Source organism: Notothenia rossii, assembly GCF_949606895.1.
Source record: "Notothenia rossii genome assembly, chromosome: 8".
Lineage (NCBI taxonomy): Eukaryota > Metazoa > Chordata > Actinopteri > Perciformes > Nototheniidae > Notothenia > Notothenia rossii.
This window is the reverse complement of record NC_136906.1, coordinates 41,751,921-41,778,925: the sequence shown is the minus strand read 5'-3', so window position 1 is coordinate 41,778,925 and position 27,005 is coordinate 41,751,921. Positions and strand designations below refer to the sequence as shown.

Genomic DNA, 27,005 nt, shown 5'->3' with positions numbered 1-27,005 from the left:
AGGCTGCATCCAATCATATTATAAATCATTCATATGATCGGGGTTTCCGTCAGTGTATTTCAATCCAGGCAGCCAGGCGGTACTAAGCTTCTTTTGTAAATGTGATATAAAAAAAAGAGCCTGGACTTAAGGCTTTCTGGCAAAGACTACGTGATCTATAATTTAGCTTATCATATTTCTGAGTAAATAAAATGTCTGGAACACTACGGGAGACTGGTTTAAGACTTTGAAAGCCCTGTGAGTTCAGCTTCTGAATGGCCTTCATACTGCTCTTTGGATGTAACAACAGTCCTTTAGTGAATCAAATGTTTAACTGTCTTTACTTAACAGTCCCTCAATCTCACTGCAAATGTGGGAAAGAGCAGAAAAGATGTTTAAGAGTATTGAATGAATATGAAGTGCTCTTATTTTTTCTCTACACAGAAAATTGCAAGAAGAAAGACACATTTTTTTACAAGCTCAGGTCATTTGTGAGACAACAAAGATCTTTTCATTATATCCATAACCGAGAATAAACTACAAAAACATGACATGAGGGATGTGAAAGGACTCCTTAATCACTAGAGAGCGATGAAGAAGAGAGACAGGTGAAACATGAAGTGCTACAAGATTCATTTAATTCAAATAACTGCGCTGACAGTTTGCTGATTCATGGAGGGGAGTAGAAAGAGGACAAAGGGAGGCAAGAATGGTATGATGTAATGGTAAGGAAGATTACATGAAATGCTGAAAGAGAAAACAAAGGAGAACAAGTGTTATGGAGGAAAATCTGACAGAAAGATGTTGAAGGACTTAAAATGATGGTGGAGCAGGAAGTGAAATGATGGGAGGAAATAAAGAAAGGTGAAGTTAGGTAAGAGACATAAAGATAGACAACTGGGACAGCAGAAGAAGACTGGAAACGATTTAATAAGGAAGAATGAGGGAAGGAAAGACAACCAAATATAAAAATACACACACACAAAACAGTAGGATAGTGTTCAATAAGCTAATTAGGAGTCTATTAAAACTCTCCATAAACACTGAAAACTGCCAAGCTCTTACAGATGACTAAATCGAATTTACGGTTGGGTGCATCCTGTTTAGTGTGTGTGTGTGTGTGTGTGTGTGTGTGTGTGTGTGTGTGTGTGTGTGTGTGTGTGTGTTCATGTTAGCAAAGATGAAAACTCTTCTTTCTTATAGATAAGTGCGTCTGAAGATGCCAGCTGGTTTCCATAATAACAATATGTTCTTGTGTGTGTGTGTCTGCAGGGGCGGACTGGCCATTGGGAATACCGGGAGTTTTCCCGGTGGGCCGGTGTTGTGCGAGGGCCAAAAAATAAATAAACATTAAAATCTTCTTTTTTTCCCCTAAATCCTACCGGCCCACATTTGTCAGTGTTCCGGCCAGTCCCTTTTTTTTTTTTTTTTGCTTACCTAAAACCTACCGGCCCACATTTGTAAGTGTTCCGGCCACTCCCTGGAGGGGAAACGGGGTTCAGGGGGGAGTGGTTATACCCATAGGATAGAAAAGGGGGAAGTGACGTCTGACTCAGAGGTCGAACGGCTGTGGAGAAGAACGTGTTGCCCACATTTTGTTACTGAGTTTAGGCTAGTTAGCTAGCAGGTTTATCAGGGCTGCCAACTCTCACGCATCTGGCGTGTGACACACGTTTTCACTCTCAATCTCACACTCTCACGCTGCCCAAACTATTCTCACGCCAAAAACAAGAATACCGAAGACTAGAAACGGTTTTGAAAACTTTTGTCATGTAGTGATCGTCTTCTCAATAGAACATCTTTGATGATGTCTTGGGGCCAATCAGAATCAAGATAACGGCGTGGTGTTGTTGCAGGAAGTCCCGACGGAGAAAACTTTTGCTGTAGTACATCTCTATATACTGTAACAGGACTGGGCAGATAAAGAGGAAAGTGGTAGTGCAGCAATCAGGACAGAGGCAGTGTTCAAATCAAAAAAAGGCTTTATTGCTATCAAACTCCAAAAATACCTTCCATTAAACAAAGGCTAACGTAGCCGGGCCGCTAACCGACTTACCAGCTTTCCCAAAACGTTTCCTTACACTGGGAGCCTCCTGCTCCCTCCATGTGCCACACACAACTGAGCAACTCTTCTTCTTTTATTTAAGGGTGAATCGCTTCCACTTGGAGCATATATCGCCACCTACTGTTGATTTATTAAATGATCATATTAAATCCTTAGACCAGTGCTTTTGAGGAATTTGAAGATCAGCTTGTTTGTTTCATTTCTTGATTTACTTTCGTATATTTACTTGAAATCCATGTCTTTGACATTGAGTTGTTCCAGTGAAGTTTTCAGAATGAGTCTTTGTCTGTTATAATACGGGCAGCTAAAAAATACATGTTGTATTGTCTCTGGTTGTTGGCAACCATCACAATTGCCATTTGGATGTTTTCCAATCAGATGCAGTGATGAGTTTAATCCAGAGTGTCCCAATTTTATCCTGCTGTTAATGCTCTGTTCTCTTCTACTACCCCCAAGTGCTTCCCGTTCCTACTTCCCTTTGTATCTGGTATAAATGTCTTCCTTCGGTGTTACTGTCCCATAGTTTTTGCCATTGTTACTTGATAACAACTTTTGTAACATATTTGACTTCTGCTCTACTGTTGGGTACCATAATATCAATCTGGTTTGCTTTCAAACCACATTTTGCCAGTTGATCCACTACTTCATTCCCTCTAATACCCACATGCGCTGGAACCCACACAAATTGAACAACACTTCCCAGATGAACTAACCTAAACATGATGTCTAAAATTTCATGTAAAATATCCTGACGACATTCTGAAGAGAAATTGTTTATACTCTCCAGGGCTGCACTGGAGTCAAAGCACATGACTACTCGCATTGGCTGTATTTCCTCTACCCACTAAAGTGCTAGATAGATAGCCATCATCTCTACTGTATATACTGCGATGTGATCACTCGTACGCTTTCCCACTTTGACTTTTAATTCAGGAACATCAAATGCAAAACTAGTTAGACCATTTTCTGGATTTTTGGATCCATCAGTAAATATTTGTATAAACTGTCCATATTGTTCATGTAGAACAGTGTTCACATAAGCCTGTACATTGATTTTGTTTTTCCATTGAATGTAACCGTTTCAATAATGATAAATCTACTATAGGTTGAAGTAGCAACCATGGTGGAACAGCTGATAACAACACCGTCGGACTAATATTCCATTCTTTAACTTTGAATTCCTTACATATTTCCAAAACACAAACACAAAAACTTTCTTTTTTAATTTTGTTACTATCCAAACCTGTTTTTACAGTTTGTTTAGTTGGGTGAGTATTTTTATGGCCCTGTAGATTTGCCCAATAATTAACAATGAACTGTTTTCTCCTAAAAAAAAAGGTATTTCTCCGACCTCTACCTGAAGTGACGACACTGGTGTAGATCTGTCTGCCCCACAGCATATCCTGAGTGCTTGTGCCTGGACTCGATCTATTTTTTGCAGAGAAAAGTATGCAGCTGAACCATATACTATTAGTCCTTATTCTATGGCTGATCTAATTAAGGCTGTGTATACATTCCTCAAAGCAGCTTTATCAGCCCCCCACTTAGTGCCTGCCAAGCACCTCATAACATTTAAAACCCTTTTACATTTATCTACTACTTTATCAATGTGAGTACTCCATGTGACTCTCTCGTTCAACCATATTCCCAGAAATTGAAATGTCTTCACTTTCTTTAGTTCTTGTCCATAACGTTTTAACCTAACCCACTTATCGTTTTCCTCGTGAAAAATAAAGTTTCAGTTTTTTCCACCGACAATCTAAACCCCCATGTCAGAGACCAGCTTTCAATTTCCGTAATGGCTTCCTGAATCTTAGCTATAATATAATTTACATTTCTTCCCCATAGCTCCATCATCTGCAAAAAGTGACTTACCAATATCAGATCCTACTTATATATCATTTATCATGATAGAAAACAAAAGAGGAATAATTACACTCCCCTGCGGTGTTCCATTTTCAACTTCATGCCTTCGAAAATATGTGGTGGCACAGCCAAACAAAAAATCCATAATCCAATTATCTACATTACCTCCCAGACCCATAATTTCCAGTTTTATTAATAATCCTTCCTTCCGCATTATATCGTAAGCTTTTTCCACATCAAAGAATACAGCTACAACACACTCCTTATTCACTTGGGCTTTCCTGACTTCAGATTCCAGGCACAGCAGTGGATCTAAAGTACTCCGCCCTCTTCTAAACCCACTCTGATAAGGAGTCATTAGTTCATTTTTCTCAACGTAGTATGTCAGCCTTTCTGTTATCATTCTTTCCATAACTTTACACAAGTGCGATGTCAGAGCTACAGCATAGGTCTATAACTGCCTGGACTGGTTGGATCTTTCCCAGGTTTTCTAATAGGAATAATGACAGACTCTTTCCATATTATTGGCAGCTTCCCTTTCTCCCAAATCTTATTGTACATCTCCAGCAGCTTTCCTAATGCAAAATCACTTAATTTGGTCAACATTATATAACATACATTATCTTTCCCAGGAGCAGTCATTTTACACTTACTTAATGCTCTTCTCAACTCTTGAATTGACTCTTGCATTTCCAAACATTTGGACTACCTATGTTGCAAATGTATTATATTTTCAATTTACACACGGCATCTATTGCACGTCTGTCCGTCCTGGGAGAGGGATCCCTCCTCTGTTGCTCTCCCTGAGGTTTCTCCCATTTTCCCCTTTAAACTGGGTTTTCTCTGGAAGTTTTTCCTTGTACGATGTGAGGGTCTAAGGACAGAGGGTGTCGTTTTGTCATACTGATATTCTGTACAAACTGTGAAGTCCACTGAGACAAATGTAACATTTGTGATATTGGGCTATATAAATAAACATTGATTGATTGATTGATTGATTGAATAGAAAAAGGCACATTTACAACACTCTGCGACGAATGTCTTTCTTCATATACATTAGGATGTTCATCTAACACTTCCTGTCTCCTGATCTTACCTTCTTCTGTCAAATTTTCAGAAGAATGAACTTTGACAAAAAATTTAGCTAGAATTTCTGCCTTCTCCATAGCACCAGTGGCAATTTCCCCTCCATTCACTAACACTGGCAGGTTACTCTGCTGTCTTATTCCCCTCATCTTCTTAATCATTCCCCATACTTTATCTAATGGCGTAGTTCTCCCAATACTTGAACAGAATCCTCTCCAACACTTCCTTTTTGCTCTTTTAACAATTTTCCTAACCTGAGCCTGTGCCTTTTTATATTCTAATAAATTATGTAATGAATGTGTCTTTCTTAGCTTTCCAAACAGCCTGATTTTGTTTCGGATTGCATCATTACATTCTTTGTTCCACCACGGTACCATCTTAACACATTTACTAAGTTTACCAGTTTTATTCCCAATAGTTTGATTAGCGCTTTTAATTATATTTGAAGTAAATTGCTCATTTATTTCATCAATACTTCCGGCCATATCAATCTGATCAAATTAATTATCACACAATTTAGCAAACATCTCCCAATTTGCTTTAGAAAAAGTCCATCTCATGGTACCATCTAGCTCAACCACATTAGTTACATCAAACTTGATTATAATCAGAAGATGATCACTCTCAATACCGTTATTTGCCGATACTTCCCAACTGCTACCAGAAGCTAATTCACTTGTTACAAGAGTTAGATCGATCGCAGACTCAGTTCCATCTCTAAAATTGAGTCTTGTACCTTGCCCATTATTTAAACAAACTAATTCCTTTGCCTCCATTAAGTCCTCCACCACCTGTCCGTTGTAATCTGTTGATCTCCCTCCCCACATTGTATTATGTGCATTAAAATCACCACACCATATTATTACATTTCCTTGGCAAAGACTGTATAATTCCTCTATTTTGAGTTTAATACATGGATTATAAAAATTCAGGACACTAATTTTCCTTTTATTAATCCAAATTTCTACACCCACTATTTCTAAATCATGACTGTTCTTAAATGTTAGCCTACTATAAGACATTACTTCTCTGATAAAGATTGCACATCCCCCTCCCTGACCATCATTTCTATCTTGTCTTATAGCACTATATCTCCCAATTATGAAGTCCAAATGAGTCTTCAGCCATGTTTCTTGAATACAAATAACGTCTGGTTTTTCTTTTAACTGATATATACAGTGGGGCAAAAAAGTATTAAGTCAGCCACCAACTGTGCAAGTTCTCCCACTTAAAAAGATGCGAGAGGCCTGTCATTTTCATCTTAGGTATACCTCAACTATGGGAGACAAAATGAGAAAAAAAAAATCATTGGGATCATTGTCATGCTGAAAGACCCAGCCACGTTTCATCTTCAATGCCCTTGCTGATGGAAGGAGGTTGTCTCTCAAAATCTCACGATACATGGCCACATTCATTCTTTCCTTTACACGGATCAGTCGTCCTGGTCCCTTTGCAGAAAAACAGCCCCAAAGCATGATGTTCCCCCCCCCATGTTTCACAGTAGGTATGATGTTCTTTGGATGCAACTCAGCATTCTGTCTCCTCCAAACACGTCTAGTTGAGTTTTTACCAAAAAGTTCTATTTTGGTTTCATCTGACCATATGACATTCTCCCAATCTTCTTCTGGATCATCTAAATACTCTCTAGCAAACTTAAGACGGGCCTGGTAATGTATTGGCTTAAGCAGGGGGACACGTCTGGCACTGCAGGATTTGAGTCCCTGGCGGAGTAGTGTGTTACTGATGGTAGCCTTTGTTACTTTGGTCCCAGCTCTCTGCAGGTCATTGACTAAGTCCCCCCGTGTGGTTCTGGGATTTTTGCTCACCGTTCTTGTGATCATTTTGACCCCACTGGGTGAGATCTTGCGTGGAGCCCCAGATCGAGGGAGATTATCAGTGGTCTTGTATGTCTTCCATTTTCTAATAATTGCTCCCACAGTTGATTTCTTCACACCAAGCTGCTTACCTATTGCAGATTCAGTCTTCCCAGCCTGGTGCAGGTCTACAATTTTGTTTCTGGTGTCCTTTGACAGCTCTTTGGTCTTGGCTATAGTGTAGTTTGGAGTGTGACTGTTTGAGGTTGTGGACAGGTGTCTTTTATACTGATAACGAGTTCAAACAGTTGCCATTAATACAGTTAACGAATGGAGGACAAAGGAGGCTCTTAAAGAGCAACTTGCAGGTTTTTTTTTTTACTACATTTACGCTCAACCTTGCCTGAAAATTCCAATTAAAAATGTTAACGCAGGATTTGATATGTTTTACAAGACATAAGAGCAGGAATTCAGAGGAAAAGGAGCCGTTTTTGTTAGGATTATGTTTTAAACAGGACCCAGGCGCAGGCAATGACTGAAGATGTTTAAATGGTTTATTGTTTCGGAGACTCAGGCAGGTTTGGTGATTATGGAGGTCCGGAGTGGAGGTAGGCAGTGAGAGGCTGGCAGGTTGGCTGGAAGCTCTGGTGGATGATGGCCGAGGGATTGCACTGGAAACACAAGAGAAACTAGTTACAAAGAGTACGGATCTACACGCAGACAGGATAACTGAATGGGCAGCCAGGAGGATGTAATACCACTGGTGTAGAAAACAATCTGGCGGTGAGTTGCTGGGAGACTGGAGTAGATAAGCTGTGTCCTGATTAGATGATGAGGGACAGCTGAGTCGGACGGCCAGGTGAGAGCAATTAGGCTGCTGCCTGCAAGGGACACCACACCCTCTCCACACACACACACAGGGGAACAAACAGGGACACAGTTTGGACTGTGACAGTTTTGAGCTCTGCTTCTAAAAACGCCTTTTTTTTAACGTCATACATCAAACGCGGAGATGTACTGCACGGGGAAAGCTAACCAGCTGGTGGAGAGCGGGCTAGTGATTAAAGGGACGCTGTTACCCGTGCTACCCCTTGTCACTCCAGCTAAAAAAGTAATCATCTCTAATGTACCCCCGTTTCTGAAAAACGAGTTGTTGGAGAGAGAGCTGGCTCGACACGGGCAGCTTGCGTCTCCCATTAAGTTGATCCCCCTGGGCTGTAAATCCCCGCACCTCAAGCACGTTGTGTCTTTTAGGAGACAGGTGCTTATGGTCCTGAAGAAGGATGAAGGGGAACTTAATCTGGCTCTCAAGTTTAAAATTGATGATTTTGTGTGTACTGTCCATGTTACGTCTGACATTTTGAGATGTTATGGTTGTGGAGCGGCAGGACACCTGATCCGCCCGTGCCCGGAGAGGGTGGGTGACGCACCCGTGGTGTCCGTGCTCGCAGTTGGACCGACGGTGCCCGCGGCAGAGCCGCTACCGGTTGCCTTGTCCACGGCCGGGCCGCCGGTGCTGGGGTCCGCGCCCGCGGCGGAGCCGCTGCAGGTCCTTTTGCCCACGGCCGGGCCGCCGGTGCTGGGGTCGGCGCCGCCGGTGCTGGGGTCCGCGCCCGCGGCGGAGCCACTGCAGGTCCTTTTGTCCACGGCCGGGCCGCCGGTGCTGGGGTCCGCGCCCGCTGCGGAGCCGCTGCCGGTTGCTTTGTCCACGGCCGGGCCCGCGCCCGCGGCGGAAGCGCAGGTGGTGGAACCGCAGGTAAGTCGGTCCATGGCAGAGCCAACGGTTTCCCGCGTAGAAAGCACACAGGCAGCCGGTACACACAGTATCACACACACAGACACTCAGGTCACACAGAAAGCAGATAGTGAGCACACTGCAGCCAGAGTTGCTGAGTCTGTTCTAGAGGATGTGGTAATGGATGAGGATTTGCTAAGGTTACCTGTTAAAGGAAAAACGAACAAGTGAGCAAAGGAAGTGTGGCTCAAAAAGGGAAGGTGTCAAAGAGGGAGTCGCTGTGTTCCTCCTCTCAGCCAGAGGGAGTCTCAGAGGACTCAGAGGACAGTGACAGTGAGTCATTCTTTGACATCGTTGAGGTAGCAAAGGGAGAGGAGTACTCTTTCCAGAGGATCAGATCCTTTCTGGCGGAAACTAAGGGGTGGAGGGGGGTGAAATTAGATTATTTTTTTACTGATTTGCAGATATTTCACAATTCTGCCAGGGTTCTCATGCGGCGCAAAGAAGCCTTAGGGGAACCTTTCTTCAGCAGCCCAGAGAAGGCTCGGTTAAAGAAGATACTTCAGAGGATTAGAGAGGAAACTGCAAAGAAAGATGAATAAGTACATCTTGGTTTTATTTTTTATTTTTTATTTTTCTTCAGCCAGGTTTTTGATTTTGTTAGGATGCAACTATAATTTCATAATGAGTGACATAAATATGGGCTCTTTAAACATTAACGGTGCTCGAGGGGATGCTAAGAGAGCACTTTATTTACTTTATTAGGAAACAAGAGTTTAAATGTGACGTTTCTCCAGGAAACTCACAGTACTGCTGAGAACGAGAGTGACTGAAGGACGGAATGGGGGGGGAGGGCTTCTTCAGCCATAAGTGCAGCAATAGTGGAGGGGTTGCCATTCTCTTTGCGAGGGGCTTTACACCCTTCTCCTGTACGGTCGATGAGGTCATCCCAGGACACTTGCTCAAAATAAATGCTGAATTTGAAAAAGTTAAAATATGTTTTATAAATATTTATGCTCCCAGGGTGGGCGCAGAGAGGCTTTTGTTTTTTGGGAAACTGAAACACACTCTTAGCACCTGTGATAGTGAGGAGTATCTGTTCCTGGGGGGTGACTTCAACTGTACAGAGAACCCTGTGCAGGATAGGAACCACCAGGAACCGCATGCTGCCTCGAAGAGTGCCTTACTAAGATTAACAGAAAGCTTTGAGCTGTGTGATGTTTGGAGGCACTTCCACCCGGGCCAGCGGCAGTACACGTGGGTGCACTCTAGTGATAACCTGTTGTCTCTGGCTAGGCTGGATCGTGTCTATGTTTTTAATCATCACATTAATGTAAGCCGAAGCTGCTCCATCAGTCCAGTGAGAATCTCTGACCATTCCCTCGTACAAGTCTCAGTTTTTATTAATCACGTTAAGTGTAATAGTGGGTATTGGCACTTTAATACTTCTCTGTTGGCCGACAACCATTTTTAAAATGTTTTTTAATTCTTTTGGGAAAACTACCGTTTATCTAAGAGTGAGTACAATTCTCTTCAGCAGTGATGGGATGTAGGTAAAGTGAAGATCAAGCAGCTTTGCCTACAGTACACTTTCAATGTCACAAAGGACATGGCTAAATCTCTGAGAGCTCTGGAGAGAGAAGTGGTGGAGCTGCAGGGATTGGCAGACTCCACATGAGAGCGAGTACATGTTCAAGTTTTCAAAAGTAAAAACTCAGCTCTGTCTGACCTGCTGGGGTTTTCTGCTCAGGGTGCTCTGGTCCGATCCCGGTTTCAGAACATCGTGAAAATGGATGCTCCCTTTCACTTTTTCTCTGGTCTAGAGCGTAAGAATGGTCAGAGGAGGCTGATGCACTCCCTGCGATCCAATGCTGGGCAGCTGCTTCAGGAGTCCGCCAACATTCGTCAGTGCGCTGTGGAGTTCTACAAAGAGCTCTACAAAACAGAGTTCCAGGCCGAGCCAGAGGTGGCGCAGTCGTTCTATGAGGGCCTTCCTAACGTCCCTGAGGAGGACCATGCTGAGCTGGAGGCGGAGCTCTCTGCCCAGGAGCTGCAGGAGGCCCTGCAGAGCATGCAGAGTGGGAAGGCTCCTGTCATAGACGGCCTGCCTGCAGACTTCTATAAGGCTCTCTGGCCGGTTATAGGTGACGACCTGCTGAGTGTGCTCAGAGACAGTCTAAGTAACGGGAGGTTGCCTCTGAGTTGCAGTAGAGCTGTGCTCACTCTCCTTCCTAAGAAAGGAGACCTGCAGGAGATTAAGAACTGGCGTCCTGTGTCTCTACTCTGTACCGACTACAAGCTGCTTTTCAAAGTGTTAGCGACGAGGCTGAGAAAAGTGATGGAGCATGTCATTCACGTACACCAGACATACTGTGTACCCAGCAGGTTGATAACTGACAACATGACTCCAATTCGAGATGTTTTGGACCTCTCCGGTTCATTGGGCTGTGAGCTTGGTCTGATTTCTCTAGACCAAGAAAAGGCCTTTGACCGAGTTGAACACCAGTACTTGTGGCAGACGCTGGAAGCTTTTGGGTTCAGCTCTGGTCTCATAGCCAAGATCCAGGTCTTGTACAGGGACATTGAGAGTGTACTGAAGATAAACGGTAGTTTGTGTGCTCCTTATGAAGCTCAGAGAGGAGTCCGACAGGGCTGCTCTTTCTCCGGGATGCTCTACTCCCTGGCCATAGAGACCTTTTTACACCGGTTAAGGTCAAAGTTACAGGATTTCCCTTTTCCTGGCTGTAGGGATGTTTTTAAATTGTCTGCGTATGCGGATGACATAATGGTCTTTGTTAAAAAACAAGATGACATCAATGTTTTAACTGAAACTGTGAGCAATTTTTGCAAAATCTCCGCTGCTCGAGTCAACTGGGGGAAAAGTGAGGCCTCAGCAGTAGGAGAGGGCAGTATTGACAGCTTGTTGTTACCTGGGGGCCTTGGTTGGAAAACGGCAGGGGTAAAGTACCTGGGTATTTATCTTGGTGATGACACGTTTTGTTTGAAAAACTGGGACGGGCTTATAGAGAAGGTGGAAGGCCGGTTAAAGAAGTGGAAGTGGATCCTGCCCAAACTTTCTTTTAAAGGGCATATCCTTATTTTAAACAACCTTGTTTCCTCCATGCTGGCTCACCGGCTGTCATGCACCGACCCACCCGTAAACCTGCTGTCCAGGGTGTAGGCTCTCATGGTGGACTTCTTCTGGGACCGCATGCACTGGGTCCCTCAGAGCGTCCTGTTCCTGCCAAAGGAGGAGGGGGGACATGGCCTGGTTCACCTGGCAAGCAGAGGGGCTGCTTTCAGGCTCCGGTTCGTCCAAAGGTTCCTGACTGGACCTGCTGACCTGGTCTGGAAACCCGTAGCTCGGGCCTTATTGGAACGCTGTGGTGGGCTGGGTCTGGCTGAGTCGCTGTTCCTAATGGACCTAAAAGGATTACGCCTGAACAATCTCTCGGGTTTCTATGGAGGTCTCTTCAAGGTGTGGGGACTACTCAAAAAAGAGAGACCAGAGTGTTGTGGCTCACTGTTCTGACTCCTCAGAGAGCCGGTGGTCCGTGGATCTCGGTTTGTGTGTGGAGTAGGGCCTTCTCTACAACAGAGACTCTGTGAGGAGAGGATCCTCACGCTGGGCCAGTTGGTGGAGGTGTGTGGCCTCCGTCTGGACAACGCTGCAGGCCTGGCCTCACGTCTGAGCCTCAAGTCAGTCCGGGTGGTCAGCCTCCTGCTGCAGAGCTGGAAACAGCAGCTCAGCCAATCAGAGCTGGCGCTGATCGCTGCTCACTGTAACGGACTGAAGTCTCCAAATGACAATGACTCTTTCCCAGAGATGTAATGTTTTCCTGACCTCAGTTGTCAGGTTTTTTTGTTAAAGTTGGACAATGTTACTGATTTTAAGTTTAGCACCATGTCCAACAAAAGATTTGATTATTTGGTGACAAAGGTGCTGAATCAGAGCAGACTCCAGGAGCGAGTGGACACCCGGTGGAGAGCCCATCTGGGCCTGACTGAGGCTCAGAGGCCTGAGTGGAGAGCGCTCTACAAGCCTCCGCTGACTAAGAGGGGTGGGGACCTCCAGTGGAGGATTCTCCACGCTGCGGTAGCTGTAAATGTGTTTGTTTCAGTTATCAACCCTACAGTGTCTGACGCCTGTCCTTTCTGTGTACAGAGGGAAACCATTTTTCATTGCTTTACGGAATGTGGTCGACTCCTTTGTCTTTTTCAGTTACTCACTCAGATGTTGATATTGTTTAATGTGGTTTTTACTAAGACAATGTTCATTTTGGGTTGTAGGTACAGTCAGAAGCAAAAGTGCAAAAGTCAGCTTTTGAGTTTTTTGTTGGGGCAGGCTAAAATGGCCATTTACCTCAGCAGGAGGAATAAAGTTGCGGAATCGTTGGATACCGATGCAGTTTCGATTTTCAAGCGGATGGTTAAAGCAAGACTGAAAGCGGACTACGGTTACTTTTGCTTAACAAAAAATGTGGGAGAATTGGAGGCCATCTGGTGCTTTAAAAATGCTTTGTGTTCTGTGGAGAATGAGGATCTTATTTTCAGTCGTTGTCTGAACTGACAATTTGTGTCAATGTGTCTGTTTGGTTATTTGCTTTGTGAATAAAATTAGTTTGAAAAATCAAAAAAATGCTCTCTCTCTCTCTCTACCAAATACTTATTTTACCGAGGAATTTACCAATTAATTCATTAAAGATCCTACAATGTGATTTCCTGGATTTCCCCCCCCCCCCCATTCTGTCTCTCATAGTTGAAGTGTACCTAGGATAAAAATTACAGGCCTCACTCATCTTTTTAAGTGGGAGAACTTGCACAATTGTTGGCTGACTAAATACTTTTTTGCCCCACTGTATAGGTCTTGAATTATTGTCCATTTGCAATAAGGCTTCTAGCATTCCATTGCAGAATGAGAAAAAACATTATTCACTCATCTGTGAATCATCATTATTGGGAGCTAGCATATCATGTATAATTTCAACGGTTATATCCTTTATCCCCAAAAATTCACCTGCTGCTTCCACTATTGTTTTCAGTCTTGACCTCTTTTTTGTTTGTTGTAAAGCAACATTCACCACTTTTCCAATAAAGGCCACACATTTGTACTTATTAACAATCAATACATCCTCTCCTATCCCACACTTATGTGAACACTTTGTGGAGCTTTCCTTTGCCTGTGGGAGTTTGGAAAAATCTTTTGAAGAGAACATACTTGATGCTACTTGAGATTTCCTAGCTATGTTTAGTGAAACCCTTTCTGTTGCTTCAGCATATGAGACTTTATTTTGCACTCTGCACCTCCTTGGCGTTTTTCTGCACTTCACAGCCCTGATACGCAGCGGCAGCACTATGTTCCCCACCATAGTTACAACATTTCACCTTAGCACCTGCAGTACAACTACCATATTCATGTTCCCCCGCACATGTTGGACACCTGGTGTGACGGGGTTCTTCAATATATAGACTTAGTCAGTTGTTTAAGCTCCAAAAAACTTTATTCTCAGCAGCACACAAAATATATATATACTGTTCAACAAAAAAAAGAAACAGTATAACTTAAATAAACAAAAACAAAGATCCCAAATTAGGTTGTCTGTCCGTCTAACCACATCCTGGCTGTTGCCTTCACTGCAACACTCTGCCGAATGACTCTTCCCGGACTCACACCGTCCCTTTTGTACCCATAGCCCCTCCCCACAGGCGTAACGTCAACAGGTTATACAATTATCTCCAAATCACCTTGTCAACATAAATGTAATCCCTCAAACATGAGGAAACTATCCGACCTAAACATACACAGGTTAACTTCCTCTTAACACACTCATTCCCCATAATTAATAAACGAATAAGAAATAATAAATTGCATCCTATTTAAATTACGGAAGTGATGCACCTCCGTCTTTTCCACCTTCCCTTTGCTGGGAGACGGCGGCGACACGCCGCCCGCTGCTCCCCACGTAAGTATCGTGTAACATAGTTTAAATGTATGTTTAAATAATTGTGGATTAACAAGTGTGCACTTATGGTCGCGCTACAGAAAGGAAGGGGAAAAAGTGGACGTTTTAGTGATGATTTAACCTGATTCATTGATGAACGGAAGAGAGCAGTGTGTGTGTGTGTGTGTGTGTGTGTGTGTGTGTGTGTGTGTGTGTGTGTGTGTGTGTGTGTGTGTGTGTGTGGCCGCTGCGGCTGTCAGTGGCGGAGTCAGTCAGGCTATGATCCGCTCCGTCACACCTGGGTTTAGTTGCTTTGCACTTGTCTGCCACATGCCCAAACCTTTGGCATTTAAAGCACCGCAGATGTTTAGGGATGCATTCTCTTACTGGAAAAGGTCATGCAACCGATCATTATCTTCTGTTGAATTGTTTCTTCAAACTGAAGAAGAACAGACAAACTATCCACTATCTTACCCTGATACCTAGTAGGAAGACGCTTAACTACCGTCACTTTTCCCCCCTTTAATTTCCTTCTTGAGTTCTTCTATGCCGATTTCTATGGGAACTCCACTGATAACTCAAAGTATTTTCCGATTTGCTCCAGGAACATGGCATTTAATTCGAACTTCATTCAGGGTCTTCATTTTCAGTAACTTTTCCTGTTGTTTTGCATTAATCAATTGAACCAACATCCGTCCTTTTCTCAGAAATCGTGCTTGTTTTATCGATCCAATTTCTTTGTGAATTGCTTTAGTCAGAGCCACTGGATGTAGCTTAGCTGCAGATTGCTCACCAAACTCCACAATCACTTTCCACTCTTCATTCTCAATCCTTTTCTTTACTTTCTTCAATTCATTCTGCGAATCAGATTCACTAAGACTGTCACTTGACATGTCTATCTTCTTTCTTGAAGTCTTTTTCCTTACTTCATTCCATCCTCCTTCTCCTTCAGATGCACTTTCCATATCCTCCTCTCCAGGACTCAAAGACACCATTCCACCAGCTGCTCTCAATCTCGCATTCACGTCAACGTTCACTCCAATCTCCGTCTACTCAGTCTCAGACCAAGAGAACTCTTCTGCCAGAGCAACTGAGCAACTCTGTGTGCTTTGTCTCCCTTGAGGGAGTGATTAGCACCAGGTGTGAGGTCTCCACACCTGCTCCCAACACTGATAATTGGAAGAGGGTGGAGCCACCTGTTGGGAATCTAGGTGCCTCCCACTACCCTGCCTCTCAGCCCCTTACAATACATCGATACAACATTAAAGAGCCTGTGACACGAACCCAACAACTGTTGTGCAATGAAATAGTGGGCTACTAGTAATCTCGAACCGTCAGTTTAAAAAAGAAAAAGCGATACCGTTCCGATAAATATCAATAATTTCGAACATCACGGGAAAATTCCTTCGACTCATTTTGAGGTTTTGGGGGAAGCCGGAAGTGACGTCAATGCGGGAACACTTCACTGTGCGGCGAGAGAGCCAAACATGGACAAAGTGTGTTGTCATGCGTAGAAATGGTGAATTACTGAGTTTAGGCACGTTAATAACGTTTTAATGAAGTTGACTACAGTATATTCATATTTGTCAGTGCTTTCATGTCAATTTGGCGAACATAAACATAAATGATCGTGGTGAAGATGATGATTGAATTAGGATTAAAAATCGGTAGTGAGAGCTGCTGAATTTCCTCCCGTCGGATGTGATATAAAAACAAATCGATTATTTTTGTAGTTGTAAACTCAAGTGGATGAAACTACATTTATTAGTGCTTTCATGTGAATTCGGCGAACATATGATACATTAAATGATCGTGAGGATGATGATTTAAAAATATTTTGTTTAAGCCGGTCTGCATTTCCTGATGAGAAAACAAACCGATGCTTTTTGTAGTTGTAGTCAGTGGTGCAGTGGGCGTTGGACGCGGGGGTACGCCGTACCCCCACTTATTTGAAGCATGATTTCTTTTTTTAATAGTCTAATACATCTAAAATCATTGCCAGTGTTATCAGTTGCAAGTGTGTGTTTGTTGTAATAATGACAAAAAATGAATAGGCAGATTTCCCAGTAATTATAATAAAAATGTAGCTCAAGCATTTATGCAGCTTGATTTGAAGCGTGTGTGTGTGAGGGGCAGAACTGTGTGTGTAGGGTGACCAGGTGTCCCGCACTGTGCGGGACTGCACACACAGCATTTTTATTATTTGTCCCGCGTCCCACACATTGAGACTATGTCCCGCATTTGAGTGATAGTCGCGCAGAAAGGCCGGATCGGTTCGCTGACAGCCGGCACCGCCCTTTATTATTATATTGTCTAAACGGCATCATGTAAGTTGCGCTGACAGGCGACACAGAGGTCCCCAAGCCTCCCCTCGTTGACAGTTCACGAGCGCGTCCATAGTGTCTCTCGTCCACCCACCACCCCGTCCACCCAGTAAAAACATCCCCACTACACCACTGGTTGTAGTAGTACACAAACATGGATTAAACGTGTGTTTTTTTTTTACCACAATGTTGGGGAAATTAATGGATAAAATGCACGGATTATTATTATTATTCCCACTCCGATCGGGACACTAGGTCCACCGTTTCCCCGCAGTGAGGCTCCGTCCGTTGACAGTTTACGTGGGCTGGACTGGCCATCGGGACGAATCCCGTTGGCCGGTACCGAAGTGGGCCGGTCGGATAAGTCACTAGCACATCCCCCAATCCCCCCGTTGACAATTTACTAGTAGTACCGAAGTGGGCCGGTCGAGAGTCCCGGGCTGATTTTTAGTCCCAGTCCACCACTGGCTACATGACCGTATGATCGCCCATATTGACGCACCTAATTCCTAAACTTCTAACAGATACAACATAAACCGATCCTTCAGCCTCATATGAGCTCTCAGACACGTTCAAAATTAAACTGTCATCGCTGTCTAAGCTTGCTGCTGTGTGCCCCATCGTGCGTTTACATGCAGATGCTGGGATCCTGAACGGTGCAGCTGGAGCGCTGTGCCCGCAATGACGTCACACATAATTTGGCGGGACTTGAAGAATCCCCGAGAAGATCTAGAAAATTGTCAACATTGAAGGGCAGATTAATGGTTATCATAGTCCAAATATCCAAAATCAGTTCAGTAACGGTTTTCAAGGGGACAATATTTACTCAAATTGATGGGTTTGGATGATGGGGGAAACTCGTGTCACAGGCTCTTTAAGTGTTGATAGAAATCAACACGTAATGAAATAACACCCCATGATCTGATGATTGATAGGTGTGTGGGCTGTCTTTCATTTTGACACACAGAACAATGGGGGCTATCCCCCCTTATCCACAATGTAAAGTAATTCACACAGCCTCTTCCCTCTTCTCTCTGTGAGGAGCAGCAGGTTCAGCTTTCAGAACAAAGTAACAAAAAACTAAAATGGCATTCATTTTTTTTAAATATAGTGTAGTGGGGAAATTGCAGGATTGGCTCCAGGTCGTCCTTTTTATTTACTACAGTTCAATTCGGATTGAGACAGGGAAATAAATAATCTAAACCTCACGCGTGGCGTTTCACTATCAATGGGAGCGTGTATGTAATTACATTGCAAATACTGACTTGAGCCCCACCACTGTATGGGTTAGCCCTACCATAGATTACCCAACAAAAATACTCTGGAGCTGCAACTGCCGACCCGTATTGCGCATGCGCAGATCTAAGATCCAGTAGAAATGATAAAAAAGTAAAAGTCTGCTGCTTATTGTTCTACTAGGCCAAAATAGAGTCAAAGAGTGTGAGAGTGTGTTAATTAATGTATTTGGCAGTTTAGAGTAAGTCTGTAGATTTGTTTGTGTGTGTGTTTCATGTATAGGCATCTCACAATAATTAATTTTGTTGGATACATTTTCCCGGAAATGATTGCGATAAACGATAATATTGTCGGCACCGTTGTATGACCATTTTAGACCACTGACATAATGATAATATATAATAATAATTCAAGTACATCCTTTCAAACTGCTAGTCATATCCTCATGTAAATGGCAATTTATCGAGTTCATTTTTATTTATTGTACGATAAGTCAATTAATTGCTTATCGCGCACAATAAAACTGGAAACAAACATGTGTTTGACTTTCATTAGTGAATTAAACTGTGTGCCCTTTATAGTCTGTGTCCAATATTGTGTATTTGTATATATTGTATATATATATCCTATATATATGCTAAGGTCCCGCTGCTGACACGATAGCAGTCATTTTGTGCGCATATGTGTAATCAAACCCATGATATCAAAATATCACTCCAGCCAGGTAGCCAAAGTTGGCAACCCTGGGTTTATTGTTTTGGGTGCAGTCACTTTTGCCTCCACTTGCTGTTCAAATAAATGTTGAAAGAAAAAGTAAATCTGTTCATATGGGTGTTGAGAGATGTATCTATAGATTTAGTCCCTAATTTTGCTCTCAAAGTGCACCAGATTGATGCATTTAACTTCAACATTTAAAAAAAAATCTTCCCTGGGGAGCATGCCCCCGGACCCCCCTAGAGGAGGTGAGATCCACCCTCTGCCCACACCCCCTGTTAAATCGTCTCACCCACATTGAGGATGCTTCCTACGCCAATGTTTTTTTCATGTGTCAAGTCACGCAAATTGGGTCCAAATGTTATTGCATCATTGAGCTGTTAACATTGAAATCGCTAAATATATGCTGTAACTATTTTGCTCTAGGCAACTCAAGAGCTCAGGTAATGTGAGTACTATATGAATAATGGTCCAAAATAACATTAAATGCATAGGGTTTTTTGTTAAGTAACATACAGTACTTTCATCGCCGGCCGGCCGATACATGCCGCGCATTAAGTGGGCCTGTCTGTCAATTAATCCCCGGGCCACTTTTTCCACCCAGTCCGTCCCTGTGTGTCTGTGCAGATAATTGACAGCCCGTCTCCCTGCAGACTTCAGAGGCTCTGCAGGAGCATCAAAACACTCCTCCTGCAGATGAAACCTCAGGGCCACCTTCTCACCAATTAACACACCACTTGGCTCATTTCAGGGGCAAACACTGCACATCTGAGCCGCAAAGCAGACATATTAGGGTTTTACTCATTAGCATCCAGGCTCAGGAAGGAGACAGATCTGTGACTGAGATCCCTCAAGGCTTGTGGATATTTTACCTTATGCGTGGTTCTCAAAGTTAAACTTTCGCTCGTAACTTGAATCTTACGTATCCGCTTAGGATCCTGTTCTGCTCTGACGATCACTGGCAGTAAGGCAGTTTGACCCGGAAAAAAAATAAAAAGTGACAAAGGTATAAACAGCAAAAACAAGCTGGTACAAAACAAGCTAAACCAATGGATCAGGCAAAGGTCATAAAAAAGAAAAGACACAGCTGGAGAGGGCAGGCAAAAACACAAGGAGGATTATAGGTGGATAGAATCAGGGCGGGGCAAACAATCTCCAAAGGCAGGAAAAGATAAAGACAGGAAGTGAAACATGACAGGACACAAAGCTCCAGGAAGTGTTCTGGGTGTAGAAGCACATTTTTGTAGCGGCCACACGATGGTACAACAACTCAAGTGTCAGTCACGCCAATGGGCCCAACTTCACTTTTCCCCATTGACTTCCATTGGAACCGCGATGGTCCCCGAAGTTTCAGGGAAATGCGGGTATTTTAGTTTTTGTGAGTGAGGTCATTTTGAATTTATGCAATACTGAGGAACTTGCTTAAAGAACAGGACCCTGATGTATGCAGTCCTCTCTCTACATCCATGACATAATCAGGGCGGGGCAAACAATCACAAATGCAGGAAAACAAAGACAGAAACTGAAATAAGACCACACACAAAGAGAGAACCAGGATCATGACACTGACAACCTTTAATTTACAGGAATAATCAAATGTGTCAGTAATTATGTGTCCTTCTGTCAGAACCTCTTACACTCTTGGTGAGAGTTTGATGTTGTATTGTCAATCGAATAAAACAATTCAGGTTAATCACAATAATAATCTGTGATTAATCGTGTTTAATGATTAAATGTAACCTGCTATTTACACATTCCAAAAACGTACATGTTGTTGGCAAACTCTGTACAGCATCCACACATTATCAGGGTTTACCAGCTGCTTTTTAGAAATGAACTTCCTGTGACTTGCTCGAAGCTCCATGGTTGAAGATTTGGAAATGTATGAATATGATACTAACTCAGATTGAAATACTTTGTCAGTTTAAAACATATAATTTCTGACATTTTGACATGAACTGATAGGTTTCTAATGTATTACTAAACGGAACACCAAGTTTGAGACTTTATAAAAGTGAGATCTCTGTGTTCTCATTCTATGAAGTCTGTCCTAAATAAAGTTCCTGCCTGAGCTCTATGCTGTTATAAGGAAACAAATGGACCAGCTTTCACAGCAGACTCTCTGTTGCAGTCTGTGAATTGTAATCTTCGGCTTTGGAAATAAGGCAGGAGAGCGGATTTTGGTGGACTCCTCTGGTAAGCAATCTTTATCACCCATGGCTTCAAATCTTCTGGCACCAGATGTGAAGCGAGGAAGAGTAGAAGAAGAGTAATATTGCTTTGTCACCTAATCACTAAAATATAAATGAGTGTTGACACTAAGCATATATTCGCTGAGCCATCATTGAATAATTGATCAATAGAGGCAGCCGGGGAGGGGAACGCATCATTAGTAATGATAATGTTTGAAAAAGCTCTTATGATAATTAATGAGGTATCTCAAATTGTCCTCCATATTCAAGACTATTGCAATTGCCATAGCTAAAATAACTGTTTATCTCGTTATTTTTCCTAGTATTTTGTAATTTGTGTTTTTTGGGTATTATCATATATTAAGGCTACTTAATTAATTGGAATTGGAACCATTGGAACTGGTTGTACAGCAAACAAACATTGGTCTTGGTTATCAAAGGCGGATGTTTTTGTCCCAGCCTACTTCTTCTCTGTGTATACTTTATTGTTAATGTCACCTTCACTCCAGACATAATAACTACAGCTCTAAATGTACATGTGATTTGGGAAAAGCATGTTACCAGCATAGTGAACCTGGAAAGGTTGAGAACCCCAAAGTTTAATGTTATGAAAAACTAGTGCTGGTCTCAAGCACATAGAAACTGCCGGATGCTTACTGACAATTTGCACAATTTGCACATGTGCGTTAATTAACATGAATTACCTCCGTGAAGCTACGGGTTGTGATGTTTGTGTTTGCTTCCCCTGTCGTGAGTTCCGATCGCTCAGTGAAATATGTCTGGAATCCGTGGAATCTCAGCTTGCGAATCGATATCTTGTTTGTGCAGATCTGATAAGTAATAAGGGTATTTTACCTTGAGTTCTGTGCTAACTGCCTTAGCTTTTTTTCGCTCAGGGCTAATTCAGAGCCTTTGTTATTGCCCTTGTGTTTCATTTAACTAGAAATGGTTCATATCGTCAGTTAACTGAGTTTCTTCCTGTTAAGTGGATATGAACCATTCATAGTTGATTAAATATTAAGAAGCCCTCAGACGCTGTTTCTTGCAAGATGTTGCGTTTCGGGGGCATGGGGCTTAAGAGGTTAAAAGATTGCTTTGCTGATTTGGACACTTTTGGAGTGGTTTTGGGAATTATTATGTCACTTTCCAGGATAAATGTCATTTTCTTTTCTTTTTTCAAGTATTTTTATTTCATTATAGTGTACAGTAATCGATGCCATTTCATTTATATTGTAATATCACAGTACACTGTCACAAAAATGTAATTTTTTATCAGAAAATACAAATATTTGTACTCTCGGTGGGCGGATTTTAATACATTTTCTGTTGATTTGGAAGACTTGGGGGACTCTGGTTAATTTGGATTGGACAGATTGCCTATTTGTTTGAAAAAGAATTGTCCACATTAGAGATAATAATCTTCATCTTGTGCTCTCTATATCCAACACTGTTCATGGAAGTCAAAGTCGGCCCACAGTGAGTACAAATATAGTCACTTTTAATCCTGAAAATGGCAGAAATTGATTCAGCTTCCTCAATAACCACAAAGCCAAATCGTTTTACTATTGTTTACATAGACTATAATGCCATTCATTTTGCTAACACAACTTAACTTATGCTAATTGTGCAAATGTGCTGGGGACCTGTACTATACATTTCTAACACAAAACTTTGGGGTGCTCAACATTTCACTATGCTGGCAACTAGACTATAATCACTGGAACTGAGAAAACACAAATTAACACAGTGGGAATTATACAAAAGTGTGGGAGTTGGGAGGTCCTGATAATTTATTCCGGGAAATTACTCTGACCTACTAATTGACCTAACCGAAGTTATTGAGTCTATGTAAGTTTACTGCTTGGCTCAGATCCACCAAAGTCAGCAAGATCTCACCTCTATTAACTCCCAGAAGAACCAGGTTCAATTAACTGCTGTTTCAATTCAGACAACTCTCTTAAATCTGTTTAAGCGATCCCAAAGGATTTTGATATCAGTAATGAGGTGTGGCCCTACCTAAGTGTGAGTGTGGCAGGGTGCAATCTTACCTTTGAAGCAGGAGAGGAGAGCGCTGATGTCTTTTTAAGTTGTCCCAATCCAAAAGGTGGGATCAGTTTATTTGAAGAAAAATAGGTCCAAACTAATACAGGGTTTTTACCTTCTCTCTTTGCAACATTATAATTATACTAAACATATCATGCTGGGGTTATTTTCTAATCTAAAACCTTAATTTCCAGTTTTACATTTATTACCAAAATGTCAACTGCCCAATTCAGTTGTGATTTTTAAATTTCCCGATGGCATTTCCTCATAAATGAACAGTGATAATAAAAAGCACATTCAAACTTTCATTTTTCACCCACTCAATTCACATCAATTTCACACCTTTTTTCCGACACAGATGGCGGGAATAACATTCAAAAACCCATACCTGTCCGCATGAATTCAGAAGAAGATTCCTCACAGCTGGCGGGCCTAATATTCAAAACCACACTCCTATATTCCAACACAGATGGCGGGATTAACATTCAAAAACCCATTCCTATCCGCTTGAATTCGGAGGAAGATTCCTCACAGCTGGCGGGCCTAATATTCACAACCACTCTCCTATATCCCAACTCAGATTGCGGGATTAACATTCAAAAACCCATACCTGTCCGCTTGAATTCGGAGGAAGATTTTCCTCACAGCTGGCGGGCCTAATATTCACAAACACATCACCGATCAAATCATTCCAGTCAGTTCACAAAGTAATTCACTCGGCATTCAACCAAGAAATGTTGATAGATATTGACCAAGTCTGAGAGAACCTTACCGAGAGCTATTAACCCAGCTCTGAGGGACAGAGCCTACAGGGAGAGAGTATACCAGGGGAACCCCCCTCTCTCTCGCTCTCTCCCCAAAAAGCAGTGTCTTTATGCTCAACAACAGGATATAAAAACCTAAGACACCTCCTCCACACCCATATTTGTGGAAACTGGGCATGGCCTCTGATGGACAGGACTGGACATGACCAGACATATTCTATTGGCTATGGCATAAGACAGACCTTCCCATGTTTGTGTAAAAAGGACATGACCAGACATATTCTATGGCTATGACATAACCACCTTTTTGAGGCCTCAATGTATTTCTCCTTAAATCCGGAGCCCCCCTGCCTGTGTAGCTACTGTTAGAAATTAAAATCAATGTTTTGATGGTATAATGTAGCTTAAACATACCGTCAGTTTAAACGCTGTTTTATACTGAAAAAAACAGAGATTCTCGTGCACAACCAGTTGTTAAGCTTTTATTCTGAAAATCCTTCATCTCCGGTTAGCATTTAGCATGTGGCTAATATACGATTTCCTAAAGAGGTGAATTTAGTAGCGAAATGACATGGAGTGGTGCAAACCGAAACCTACTGATTTAACACTACAACTATAGATGTCGAGATACTACCATGCTGAATATTAAATGAAGGTACAGTTTATTTGAATACATTATTGTTTACAGACGAGAGTAGCATGTGACAACATCCGGAACTCCACCGGAAACCAAAAGGCCGTGAAGTATTTCCAGTATTTTTAAAGTATGAATTACAGCGTTTAGAATGTGTTAAATGAAAAGGGATGAAAGAGAATATGAGGAGAAAAGGTGTGTTAAGCATATATTGAATGTGAAAAGTACCAATCCTCTGTTTAAATGCAACAACGGACATTAGAGACGAGGCGAGCCGGCTTGCGGGGAGGAGCCAGCAGAGGATATATAGTATAACAGCACCGGACGAGGGGTTCGCTCTCTTCTCTTGCTCACGAGAGCCGGATCACAGCTGTTTTCTGCCTGAACAATATTCTGTCTGTAGCACTACCGCGCCTTTTTTAATTAAAGTATCCCATTTGAATCTTCTCAGAGACTCCATTTAGTCTCATTTTAAAGCTTCTCTCCTGGACGCGAGAATGACGAACATATTTAACAATTGGCGACCCAGCCGACGTGATCTCGTTCCACCGGGAGAGCAGTTGCAGTTTTCAAAGGAGCTTGAACAATGCTGGCAGACATACACTCGGGCCCATACAGAAAGGTAAAGAAGTTCCTGTTTATTAAAAATCTTCAATAGATTACATAGTGAACAATAGGAGTGTGTGTCTGTCTGGTAAGTTGGACTCCTGAGAAAGACTGCCTACATTTAAGTTAAAACAAGCCTAAATTGATAAACATTGGTATCCTACCACACGTGGCGTTGCTTTGTCACAGGCAGGGTGAGTTCATTTTCTTTTGTTCTATTTAACCCTGCATGCTATTCGTTTGTCTGTTATTACATGTCGGCTAGAGGCCAATCACTTCAATAGGTGTCTCTTGTTACGTTTTAAGTTAACGTGAATGGTTTTAGGCCATTAAGCAGTAGGGACTGCTTGAGGCAAAGACACAGCCAAAGTTGGAAGCTAAGGTTATTGGAGTGAGAGTTTGTGTTATAAACAGTTTGAGGCTGTTTTAAAAAAGTCCTTTTTCGAGGAAAAGGCCTGAGGAGTTTGAAGCTTTCAGTGGTTACTTTTTTCTGTTTTCAAAAAGACATTGCATGTGGATTACGACGAGAAGTGCGACATTCGTGCGTTAGATAGACGATATTCTTCTGATTGTGTGTGGATAGCGTCCCATTTTGTCCCATAATAGCGTGTTTAAACAGAAGAGATGACCATACTGGCTCTTAAAGTCAAAACATTTACGTACATGGGTAGAGGGCTATGACGTAAGGGTATGAGGCCCATTTATTTTTGTAAACTAAATAGAAATGTTATTTTAAACTACAGTGTTGTGTGTTGAATTTACTAGACAAAATATCACCCCACCATTATTTCAACTCCACTGTGAGAGCCACGAGGTGTTTTTTCAAGTCCCTTTGTTCTTCAGGTCAAAGGTTGAAAAACCAGTTGTCATCTTGTCTTGACCTCATGTTCACAGTCAAGGCAGTCGCCATTTCATGAAATGCTAATTGAAGTACTCTGTTTGCTTTAACACACTGAGGCTAGGCATTCCATCGTGTAAAGAACATCATACTTCTTGTCAGAGTTAGAACTATTGGAAGTACTTCTGCTGGTAAAAGTGTATTGGCTGGTTTCGGGATATTCTTGGTTGCAAGTGTGTATTGGCGGTTTTGTGAATATTCTTGTTTGCAAGTGTGTATTTTTTTTTTTTTTGAATATTCTTGTTTGCAAATGTGTTTTGGCGGTTATGTGTGTTGTTTAACCATAGTGTAATGTTCTTCCCATTTTTAAGATAATTTTAAGGAAAATAAATGTCTCCTTGTTAAAAACAAGTCAGTTCTGCAACAGCTATTTCCTAGTGGATTAAGCTGGAAATTAAAATAGCGCACTCTGGTGGTAGTACAGAATTATTACACAAATAGAAGAAACATCATAACATTTTGAAATATATTTTAAGTGTTATAAATAAACACATGCTTGATCGCCAAGATAGAATTGCAAGTGGTTTCTAATTATAAGATAAGAAACTTTACATAATACTTTTTCAAACACCAATTTATTGAAGTTAACCAAAGTAGTGACATTAGCATAATTTCATACACTTCGGTATGCACTGTACACATGAGATTTAGATTTGAACCAATTTTCATATTTGAAAGTGAAAACCATACACGGTACAATTTTTATTTTAACATTTCATATTTTAAATTTGCATAATTTTTATATATTAATTAACTTTATTAATATTTTACCGAAAACTTAAAAAGATTAAAATAAATCTATTACTTAAACAAATTAATAAAACCTTGAGCAACTAAAAAAAAAAAAAAAAAGATTTAAAGTTCGGACGAACAGCAACGAAGGTGCTAGTCAGAAGATTAGTGCTTCATCTGTGATAAGTTAATAAATAATTAGAGAACATCTCACCAAAACAAACTAAGTTGAGACTAGACGCAGAGCCAGGCTCAACAGCAGATATCAAGGGAAGGATAACAATCAGATCAGATGCTATAACAGATCCAAATGTTAGACAAAATACATGGAACCACATGGAGAAACTGTTGGAACAATGGCAAACGAGAGGACTG

At 41.9% G+C, this 27,005-nt stretch overlaps 2 protein-coding genes across 3 annotated transcripts in view; both read right to left on the bottom strand.

Moving 5' to 3' along the window:
• LOC307017377 (junction plakoglobin-like) overlaps positions 1-27,005 on the bottom strand; it is a 708,820-nt gene that overhangs the window by 448,347 nt on the left and 233,468 nt on the right. The window lies entirely within an intron of this gene.
• Positions 7,204-9,531, bottom strand: LOC307017386 (uncharacterized protein). Its single transcript, XM_079646983.1, has 2 exons — positions 7,569-9,531; positions 7,204-7,481 (listed from the first exon to the last, which is right to left on the bottom strand). Exon 1 carries the CDS (start codon positions 8,578-8,580, stop codon positions 8,179-8,181), a length of 402 nt encoding a protein of 133 aa, XP_079503109.1. The 5' UTR covers positions 8,581-9,531; the 3' UTR covers positions 7,204-7,481; positions 7,569-8,178.